The 10,378-nt window shown below is 38.2% G+C and overlaps 2 protein-coding genes across 2 annotated transcripts; both read right to left on the bottom strand.

The window, feature by feature from the left end:
- Window positions 1–2,302: 2,302 nt before the first annotated feature.
- On the bottom strand, window positions 2,303–3,989 carry LOC137728198 (uncharacterized). The gene is made up of 3 exons (XM_068467060.1): window positions 3,683–3,989; window positions 2,702–3,264; window positions 2,303–2,341 (listed from the first exon to the last, which is right to left on the bottom strand). The coding sequence occupies exons 1-3, from the start codon at window positions 3,987–3,989 to the stop codon at window positions 2,303–2,305; spliced, it is 909 nt and encodes a 302-aa protein (XP_068323161.1).
- Window positions 3,990–5,927: 1,938 nt separating this feature from the next.
- On the bottom strand, window positions 5,928–7,686 carry LOC137727266 (F-box/FBD/LRR-repeat protein At1g13570-like). Its single transcript, XM_068466133.1, has 3 exons — window positions 6,740–7,686; window positions 6,473–6,628; window positions 5,928–6,347 (listed from the first exon to the last, which is right to left on the bottom strand). The coding sequence occupies exons 1-3, from the start codon at window positions 7,520–7,522 to the stop codon at window positions 6,075–6,077; spliced, it is 1,212 nt and encodes a 403-aa protein (XP_068322234.1). The 5' UTR covers window positions 7,523–7,686; the 3' UTR covers window positions 5,928–6,074.
- Between the last annotated feature and the right edge of the window lie 2,692 nt (window positions 7,687–10,378).

Raw genomic sequence — 10,378 nt, 5'->3', positions numbered from 1 at the left:
CTATTAGATTTGATTATAATCGAGCTCAACCGTTGGATTCAATAAATATAAAACTAAAAAAAAAAAAATTGAATGTGGACCGTTGGTCAGAAAAATAGCCATTATGCTCATCAATGCCAGCAAACAAGTGGGCGACATGCCCACATGGGTGGGGCCATGCTTGATGCTGGGCTTGGCGCGTGTCAGGCATGAACACGTCCAGACTTGGCGGAGGGCTTCATGAGCCGAATCTCACTCTCACTTGTGGACCCCACAATTTTCTTTGGCCTAAATTTTGGCCGGAATTTGGCCCTTTTTATTTATCTATTTTAGTTTTAACACTTAAACTCCATTTTAGAACAAGAGTTGGAGGAAATTTTTTTTTTTTGGGGGGGGGGGGGGGGGGGAGGGGGGGGAGAGAGGATTTATTCCAAGGGTTGAAGTTCATCTTAGTGTAATGCTATCCAATTCCAATTTTCTTTTCGAACAGGACTCACATAGTGTTTTTTTAAAATTTTTTTAAATTTTTTTTTTTTTTTAAACAAACGATATTATCTACACTAAGAGACTTATACGAGTTTCTTTGCTTCAAAAAAATTAAGCAGTATAAAAATTAAAAAAGTCATTAATCATGACAAAAAATGGATATCCAAGTCGCATTCAATCATGCACAAAAGAAAGACTTTTATATTTTGTTTCGACCGCTAAAATCCAACAAAAATTGGTGTGTAGTTATTACGAGAAGGACAATGCTCTACTTTGTAATGCGAACACATGAACTAATAATTTTTAAGTTACATTAAAGAGAGCTAGCCAGTTAATTAGTCCTACATTTCAGTGGTGTTTCTCTAATTGTAAGCAGAAAATCTTAGATCTCGTACATGATAAATTCAATACAAATTTATTATGACTCGCCTCTTGACTACAAGTTGAAATTCTTATTGAAATGCTCTACAACTTCAAAGTTGAAATTGAAGTTTTGGGAAGTTAAAACCCAAAAATCCACCATCAGAAGATTTCACAGATAATTAATTAATCTCGATAATAACAATATCTACAAGCTCATAAAATTTAATTGATAATTAATCAATGGAAACTTTTTTTTTTTAAAAAAAAAAAAGAAAAAAAAAGGGAGCTGAATTAAACCCAAATTCCCCCATGAGAAAAAAACCCTAAATCCACAACCACAGAAAAATTTTCAGAGAAAAATAATTAACCAAAATTCATCGTTATGAAAATTGAAAGGAATTTTGTTCGCGTGAAAACAAACATTGTTGGCTCGCGGAGTAGTTTTGTTTCTCAGTTGCTATAGGCTTCGCTTTTGGCCTTTGAATATGGGGCAGGTGAACATGTTAAAAACTTGACCAAACAACTAGGACTAGCGGGAACATAGCTAAGTTCTTCACCAAACAAGTATAGGGCATCAAACAATGAGATTATCAAACACATTTCGAGCCATGGTAACTTCATGAAGACAAAGGCTCTTCAAACTCCTGAAGCCTTTGAAGGAGGAAGGAGCATTTAGCAACCAATTAAATAACTCTAAATGAACCAAATCTTGACAAGAACACAAACATGAAGTCATGTTGTAAGCATACGCTTCCTCGATTTCAAATACCAACTCTTTGATACGAGTTCTTGATAGAAGACGAATCCCTCGATCAAAAGAATTATTGGCTACAAAACCTGGATGAGAAAGCTTGAATGTGTGTACGGAGCCAATCCGAAGTAAGAGTACTTGATCTACAATACTCTCAATGGCAAACACAAGATGTGGAATCATTGCCGAGTTGAACCTCCATTTGCTTGACAAAACACTTGTCTTCATTGCCTCCTTAATAGGCTTAAGTGACAAATTTTGTCCTTTTATATCACTCGGTAAGTTGCTAATTCTATCCAATTCCGTCTTTCATTTCGAACAGGACTTTTTTTTTTTTTTTTTTTTTTTTTTTTTTTTTTTTTGAAGCAAGTACGATATTCATTGAATTGTAGAAATACATACAAATTTGAGGATAGGGTGCTAACAGTGGGCCTCAATAAAAACCTTGCTAAGACTTTCAACCCGATCGAAGGAAAAAAAGTGGCCCGCACCAATTTAACTATAAAGACTATACGCCAATAATATATCAGAAATAATATCAGGGGGTTCTTCAAACCAAGAAATTGGATGGTTAAGCGTTAGATTCAACTGTACAAGCTGATGTGCCACTCTGTTCGTCTTTCTTGGTCCAAAGGAAATCTTCCATTGCTTGAACTCTTGCATAATTTGCTGTGTATCAGCAAACAGGTGACCAAAATGACCATGTAAAGCTGTTCCCGCATTCTAAATAGCAGCAACCACCATAAGAGCATCGCCTTCCACCTGCACTTGTTCCTCACGCCAATGCTGAGCAAACATAGTTGCTGCCCGTGCAGCAGCAGCCTCTGCATGCATCGTTGAGCTGGTACTAGTCTCCCGCAACACCATTGCAGCCATGAAACATCTTGTTGCGTTTCAAACGATAATCCCTATACCCCCATATGAACCAGTCTTATCCCAAGCCGCATCAAAGTTACACTTTATCCAACCAAATTCCGAATGTTTCCATTTCTAAACACGAACCGTTGGTGAGTATGGTTGACCCTCATTCCATTTCTTGAATTCCGTCAGCCACGTTTGGGCTTTAAGTTGCACATCCAATGGTGATGCATCCAAACCTTTCCAAATAAACTCGTTACGTACCTTCCAAACATTCCACACCAACACAAAAAGTAACTCAAAACTGTCCTTAGTGACTGTTTTTGCCATATTGATCAACCATCCACCAAAGCCCTCCCCTATCCTCTGAAACATACGAATTCCCATAGGACTGCCAAACCAAATTGCAGCTGATCGTGGGCACTGTAATAGAGCGTGTTCAACTGTCTCTGACTCCTTATCACAGAGCCCACATATATCCTCCGTAAGAACCCGTCTATTCTTTAAATTCACTTTTGTTGGCAAAGCATTCATATACCTACGCCAAACACAAATTTTGACTTTCCCCGGTACCTTTGCACGCCATAGAGCTTTCCAAAGAAATTTTGTCTCCTCATTTAGTGCAGATCCAATTGGTTCATCCCCACCAAGACCATGACATGTTCGTGCCACAAAGTAATCACTCTTAGTCGTAAATACACCCTTAGACTCTTTAGTCCAAATAATAGAATCTGCTGGATTAAATAAACTCAATGGGATACTCAAAATCAAACTTGATTCCTCCTCCATAAACCAATTACGAATTAAATTTGTATTCCAACGCATCCCTTCATTATCCACCATTAAAAGAACGCACCATAAGGGAAGGGTGCACCCTAGCCGGTCTACCACTAAGTACTTTCTAAAAGGTCCCCCTTGGCAACCAACTATCCCCCCAAATCTTTATACTTAATCCATCTTCAACCTTCCAACGAGCACCCCTCTGAATAATGATCCTGGAATCCGCCACACTTTCCCAGCAATAGGATGAATTCAAGGAAATTGAAGCCTGCAGAAAATCTATTTTGGGATAATACTGGGCTTTAAAGATACGAGCAACTAGAGAGTGATGATATTGAATCTATCTCCACCCTTACTTGGCCATCAACGCCATGTTCAAAGCATATAAATCTTTGAACCCCAGGCCACCCTTACTCTTTGGTTTACACAATTTTTGCCACTTCACCCAATGAATGCGATGCTTACCTGCTTTCCTGCCCCACCAAAACTGAGCTACCATTTTGTTCAAATCCTCACAAAAAGACTTAGGTAGTAAAAACGTCTGCATTGTATACAATGGTATTGCTTGAGCTATTGTTTTTACGAGTATTTCTTTACCCGCATTACTCAACAAAGAGCCCGGCCAACCATTTAGCTTCTTCCAAAGACGGTCTTTAATATATGCAAAGGTCTCCTTCTTCGACTGACCCACAAAAACCGGTAAACCAAGACAACAGTCATGATAATCCACCCTTTCCATTCCTAGGCAATCGGCCAGTAACTGCGCATCCATAACCGTAAGGTTTCTACTAAAAGCCACACTACTTTTGGCAAGATTCACCGCCTATCCGGACGCCCATTCATAAGTTCATAACAACTCCTTCACCTGTATGCATTCTTAGAGAGAACTCCTAGCAAAGATAAAACTATCATCCGTAAAGAGGAGATGATTAACACTTGGGGCCCCATTACAAACCATTACACCTTGAATTTGACCTTGTGCTTCCCATGAGTCAAATAAAGTTGACAGACACTCGGCACATAACACAAATAAAAATGGAGACAATGGATCACCTTGACGAATACCCTGTTTAGGATGAAGCTCTCCATTTAGCTTGAAAAAATAGGATACAGTAGTAACACACATCATTATCCAGTGAATCCATTACTCCGCAAACCCTAACCTCCTCATCATTTGCTCCAAAAAACTCCATTCTATATGATCATATGCTTTACTAATATCCAATTTCAAAGCCATCGCCCCATTCCACCCATTGTTCTTTCTATGCATATAATGAGCAATCTCTGAAGCTACCAAACAATTATCAGAGATCAAACGGCCTAGAATAAAAGCACTCTGAGAAGACGACACAATATCCGGCAATATAACTATCAACCTCGCAGTGAGAACCTTGGAACAAATCTTATAGATCACATTACAAAGACTAATCGGTCGAAGCTGGGTCATTGAAGTAGGATCCATTTTCTTCGGAATCAACGTAACATGCGTATAATTAATTTTCCGAAGCATATGCCCTGATGAGAGAAGATACCTAACCCCTTCACAAATATCTTGGCCGACAATCTCCCAATGCTTTTGATAGAACCCAGGTGACATATCATCAGGTCCTGGGGCCTTAGTTGGATGCATTTGAAAAAATGCCGACTTAATTTCCTCGTTTGAAACCTGCCGAAGAAGTTCTTGGTTCATCTCTGCCGAAACCTTGGGATTGACAACCTTCAGAATTTCCATCGCGTCCACTTCACCTTGAGAGTTGAATAATTTTGTAAAATACTCAACAATAACATTCTCCGTACCAAGCTTATCTTCATGCCATATGCCAGCTTCGTCAAACAAACAATGTAACCCGTTTCTCCGTTGTCTCCGATTTGCCTTCTGATGGAAATACTTAGTATTTTGATCACCAAGTTGTAACCAATTTTCCTTGGACCGTTGATGCCAAAAAGCTTCTTCTTGCGCCAAAAGAGAGTGCAACCTGGTATAGAGCTCATGGTGTTGGGCTATGGTTGTCTCAGTGAATGGCTGACCAAATAAAGAATTCAATTTATTCTCCGTTTCAGATATTTCTCACGGAATGGGACGTTTCGTGGCTTGAGCCCAGATAGCCAACTGAATACGTGTTGCTTTTATTTCGAACAGGACTTTAATGGTTTTCTTTGTTTCTAAGATATTCAAGTAGTAAAGAGATGTCCATAATCTAATATAATGGCCATGGCAGGTGGAGTCAAGATCATTTAAACTGTGATCCCGTATGTTTGAGTGTGTAGATAGAATATATATATATAACTGAACCAAACCTTCTATATTACTTTTAATATTTCTCGCATTTTGTTAAGTTTTACTAATTATTTTCATATGAGACAGATGCTTGGGGAAAAATGGTGGAGGAAGACCTAGGAAGACTTGGACAAAGACTTTAAAGACATGGAGTACTTAGAGCTAACAGTAGACTTGGTCCAAAACTGAGCGCACTATTGTTTTGGGATTCATAACAATTAGTGGGATATAAGGCTTTGTTGTTTTTGTTGTTGTTGTTATTGTCAGATGATATCTGTCTATGGTACAAAAAAGACAAAGATTGTTAGTATTAGAGGCCAGAGTGTCATAAAATATTGTGTTTTAGAGGTCAGAGGCTACAAACCATCAATGTACATGTGATCTTCGTCTTGCAAGCACGACAATAAACCATTGTAAATAACAAGCACTGGATCAATTTTTGTATACGTTTTGTGCCAAAGAGGAGAGAAGACATTACATTGTTTACCAGAAAGATAAAATAGGAAGCAAACAGCAGACATTACATTTATTTGTGCAAGCGAATGAAGTAATTAGCTTCAATAGTATATCGTGGATGAATTATGGGTCCATGTAGATTATCTCTGCAAAAGCTGAGCCACGCCTAAACTGGAGCAACTTTTTCACTAGTTCACCATTCATAGAAGCAGGTTTAACAGTCATCCTCTTAAGCACAGGTGCATTTGAAAGCAGAAATCTGATAAAATCTAGTTCTGTTTCGACACCGGAAACTCCGATTATTGTCACAATTTGTAGTTGGTTCAACAGGCAATTCTCGTTGTCATCTAACAAATACTTTGCTTCTTCCACAAGTACAGCCTGATCCTCCTCTGCCTACACAATGCTAATAGAATTAAAATCTTAAACCTTAAGGCTAAACAGCTCTCCAAACTATAAAGCTTTAGCGTAGAGTTGGTTTTCAAGGGTAGAAAATGAATCATCAAAAGAATTAAACTCACCGAAATGCTTAGTACTTTTAGAGAAGGAGAATTTCTTATAAGGAAAAGAGCCGTTAACAGCTCCTTCAGATGCTTAAAGCGTATACTGAGAGAGAGATAATTCAGAGATAATAATGGTTCAGGAAGCTTCTCCGGCAAATCACCAAAAGCTAAATACTGGAGAAGAAAAGATGCAGAAGGAAGCTGGATCAGTGAATTAATACGCTCAAATTCACAAGGACATGTAAAGGATATTAAACAAAATTACGAAAACACAAAAACCATTACCTGTAAAAAGAAACTCTTAATCTTTAGCCGTCGAATATGTGGCAGGTGAACAAAAAACTTTACCAAATTGCTACAATTGCCAGGAACCAGCCTCTGGTCATAGCTACCATCCAAGGCAATGGAAACTTCAACAAGATTTAAAGTATTCTCAAGGGAAACATTCTCGAAATCACCATTAACCTTAAGATATTGGAGATTTGGTGCATCAATCTTGAGACGTGTTAAACCATCAATGTACACTACAGTCAACTCCTCAAGCAGAGGACTGCAAACAATCATTTTATCAAACACATCTGAGGCCAGAGTAATCCACCGAATATCAAGGCTCCTCAAACTCTTGAAGCCTTTGAATGTGGAAGGAGGTTTTAGCAAACAGTTGTATAACTCCAAATGAACTAAATCTTGACAAGAAAACAAACATGAAGGCGCCTTGTAGGGATCCCCTTGCCAAATGTCGAGTATAAACTCTTCGATAGCATTTCTCGAGAGATGAAGAATCCATCGATCAATATCACTAGTGGCAAGACGATCTCGATGGGAAAGCTTGAATGTGTTTATGGGTCCAATGTGAAGTAGGAGTACTTGATTGACAATATTCTCAAAAGTCGTAAGGTTTTTATTTGAAAAACACCGATTATCAAACACAAGATGTGGAAGCATAGCCGTCTTGTACCTCCAGTTACTTGATAAAACACTTGTACTTACTGCCTCCTTAATCGACAAACGGGACAAAATATTTTCTACAACATCGCTTGGTAAGTTGCTTATTCTATCCAACGCCATCTTTCTTTCCGAACGGAACTTCGCGGTTCTTTTTGTATCTAAGATATTCAAAGAAAAAATTAAATCGTTTAGACCATGTGAGAGAGAGAGAGTGTAGAGAGAGTTGTATATAGTGACAAAACGAGTTCAGATTTCCACTCACAGGAAACGATTTAATGGAAGTAATCAGAAAATGTCTCACCTGCATCAATATCAATGGGACGGAGTTTGTCTAATGCAAATTGCATACGTACAAAAACTAAAGCAAAACAACTTACCTTTGTCCAGAAACTAACTGGAGATATACAGTGAACTAACTGCTTAAGCTTCCTTTCACAAGATCGCTGCAAATGGAAATCGATCTGCATAAAGTTGTAAAACAAAGTTTATATGTGTGGAATAAGAATCGATTGGAGTCTTGAATTTTGGTCAAGTTAGGAATTAACAATTAGAGGTCAAGGTAGGAATAACCACTTGTGAGAGGAACCGATCGATTGGGGTCTTGAATTTGATTCCCTTTCACATTGTTATTCTTAGCTTGATAGTTAAGAATTGACAATTAAATGTGACTTCTCTTTCACATTCGATTCCCACCTTTTGTTACTGTATACGATTCTCTCTGCATGTTTTCTCCCCTGCCCAACTGCACTCCGCTTCACATCCTGACCATCTAAACATAAATTAATGATTAAAAATGTATCACATCATAAACGGGGCAAATGGTTTTTTAACCCACTTCTAAGGCTGGAAAAAATTCCCAAAAATTCTGAATTAAATCGAAAAAAATCGATCCCAAACCAAAAAAGTCCCAAACTGAAATTCCCATAATTTTTGGGACGTCAAACCGAACCAATCCCCAACTATTTGGTATTGCATTTGGTATTACCTATTCAATGGTTTAGGAATCCCAAACCACCGAACTGAATATATATATACACACACACATAGATATATATATATATATATATATATATATATATATATATATATATATATATAGGATTAAGGTAGCCCTTAGATTTTATAACATCTAAGGGTTCTTATTTATTCATTAAATGACTTTGATACTTATGTGGATTTTAACTAATATTAATGATATTTGAAAGAAAAAAAAAACTAATATTACTGATAAAAATAAAACATAAAATCTGGAAACTTAAAAAGGAAAAACCCTAGCTAGCTGTAGTCGTGAAAACAAACTAACAGACTTTGAGCCATAACAACACAAAAACATGAAATCTCTTCGAGATCTACAATGCCTTGGATGAAAGCTAATTAACAAGCCATTGAAAAGCTTTCTTGTCGATCAAGGACATGCTTAAGAATTTAATGTGAATTAATTTAAGGTTTAAAAACCTCATCCTTTTCTATGAAAATTCGATTTTATTTCGGATATCAAGATTCTGTTTCTGGCATTATAGGGGCATCTTCACTGATTGATAAAAATGGACTTCTTTAATAATGGGGCAAGAGTTCTCTAAATCTATCTTTTAATATCTTCTTTTTCTTCAGCCACTATTGTGGATGCAAATTTCCGCCATCTTCAGTCTTGACGAAAATGCACTTGCAAAACAATCAACACATTAGATCAAAGACCTAAGCCTCATGTGCCCACAAGGTTGGGGGGGGGAGGGGGTTAGGTCAACGGATCTCTGATGCCTAAGTTAGTTTCTCTGAGAGAGTAAAGTGTTTAAGGTTATGGTTGCAAAAGCCCTTTCCAATTTGGTAGAATGTGGGGTATTTATAGGGTTAGGGCCAGCCATATAGGGTTTAATGGAGAAATATTCTCTAAATATTCTCAAGATATTTAATAGGAGATAATAGGGTAATAATCCTTAATTGAATTAAATTAGGATTACTTAATTGATTGGAGTCAATCTTCAATTAGCAATGTATTAAAGATATGATTTGGATAATTAATCCTTATCTTTCATTTCTTGCCAAGGGTAGGTGAGCTGTGGGCAATTGTGTTCAGCTGCTGAATCTTTCAGGGATGTGAGCTGTTCGTGGGTGCATCTGAGAAGCCTGCCCATTTATTGAGGGCAATCTTGTCCTTCTTGAATAAAAGTCCATATGTCACCTCTAGAATTTTTGGGATTATTTCAGGCTCCACAATGCCCTCACACCTATTGTGCTGCTCGCATGGAAATGGCAATAGGTGTAGAAATCCCAAGCTGCTTGGGTTTGTAGAGTTGTTACCCAATTTGAACTTGATATTCTTCCTTGATTTGGAGATAGACTTCTTCTAGGAAAAGGAAAATAATTGCCCCCAATACCTATTTAATTTTGCCTTAAGCAGGGGATATTTTTTTCTTCCCCCTCCGCTAACATTCTTATTTTCTTGCCCTTGCAAAGAATCGTTTCTCGTTGTTGTTCTTCTTTTCCGTGCCACACCAAGGTAAGAAAACTTGATTTTTTTTGTTCTTCTTGAATTTTTGGGAGCCTTGGGGCTTGAAAAATTGGCTTGGTGGGTGCCAATGATGCATGAATGGCGTGGCGGGGAGGCCACGAGCTGCAGGTGGTGCGGCAAAGGTATCGGCTGGTGTGGGGAGACCGGCTTGGGCTGGGTCTCCATGGCTGCTGTGCTGGTACCTGGGTAGTGGGAAAAGAAGGAGAGGGACTAGCCCTTCTATGCTCGGGACCAGCCCTTCTATGAGCAGGACTTGGGCCGTGAGGCCTGGGTTTTCTTCTTGGGGCGCCTTGTGTGTGGAGGAAAGGAGAGGAAGGAGGCGCGGGCCTCCCTTCCCATTAGGCCTCATTCGTGCTGCTTTTCTTGGGCGTATATATATATATATATGCGTACATCCCTCTTTTTTTTTTTTTTTTTTTTTTTTTTTCCCCGAACTACCTTTTAAATATATATTTTTTCTTCGTGCT

The sequence above is a fragment of the Pyrus communis genome, chromosome 3 (genome assembly GCF_963583255.1).
Source record: "Pyrus communis chromosome 3, drPyrComm1.1, whole genome shotgun sequence".
NCBI lineage: Eukaryota > Viridiplantae > Streptophyta > Magnoliopsida > Rosales > Rosaceae > Pyrus > Pyrus communis.
The sequence above is the reverse complement of the archived record's forward strand: the minus strand, read 5'-3'. Positions and strand labels throughout refer to the sequence as shown.

Excerpts from the sequence above, each read along its gene's own strand:
- LOC137728198 (XM_068467060.1), bottom strand. The coding sequence starts at position 3,989 with ATGGATGCGCAGTTACTGGCCGATTGCCTAGGAATGGAAAGGGTGGAT. Across the intron at positions 3,265-3,682 it reads TTGGTGGGGCAGGAAAGCAG|GGATGCGTTGGAATACAAAT; the intron begins GTAAGCATCGCA and ends TGGATAATGAAG. Across the intron at positions 2,342-2,701 it reads TGGTGTGGAATGTTTGGAAG|GTGGAAGGCGATGCTCTTAT; the intron begins GTACGTAACGAG and ends GAACAAGTGCAG.
- LOC137727266 (XM_068466133.1), bottom strand. The coding sequence starts at position 7,522 with ATGGCGTTGGATAGAATAAGCAACTTACCAAGCGATGTTGTAGAAAAT. Across the intron at positions 6,629-6,739 it reads TTAAGAGTTTCTTTTTACAG|TATTTAGCTTTTGGTGATTT; the intron begins GTAATGGTTTTT and ends TTTCTTCTCCAG. Across the intron at positions 6,348-6,472 it reads TAAAAGTACTAAGCATTTCG|GCAGAGGAGGATCAGGCTGT; the intron begins GTGAGTTTAATT and ends AGCATTGTGTAG.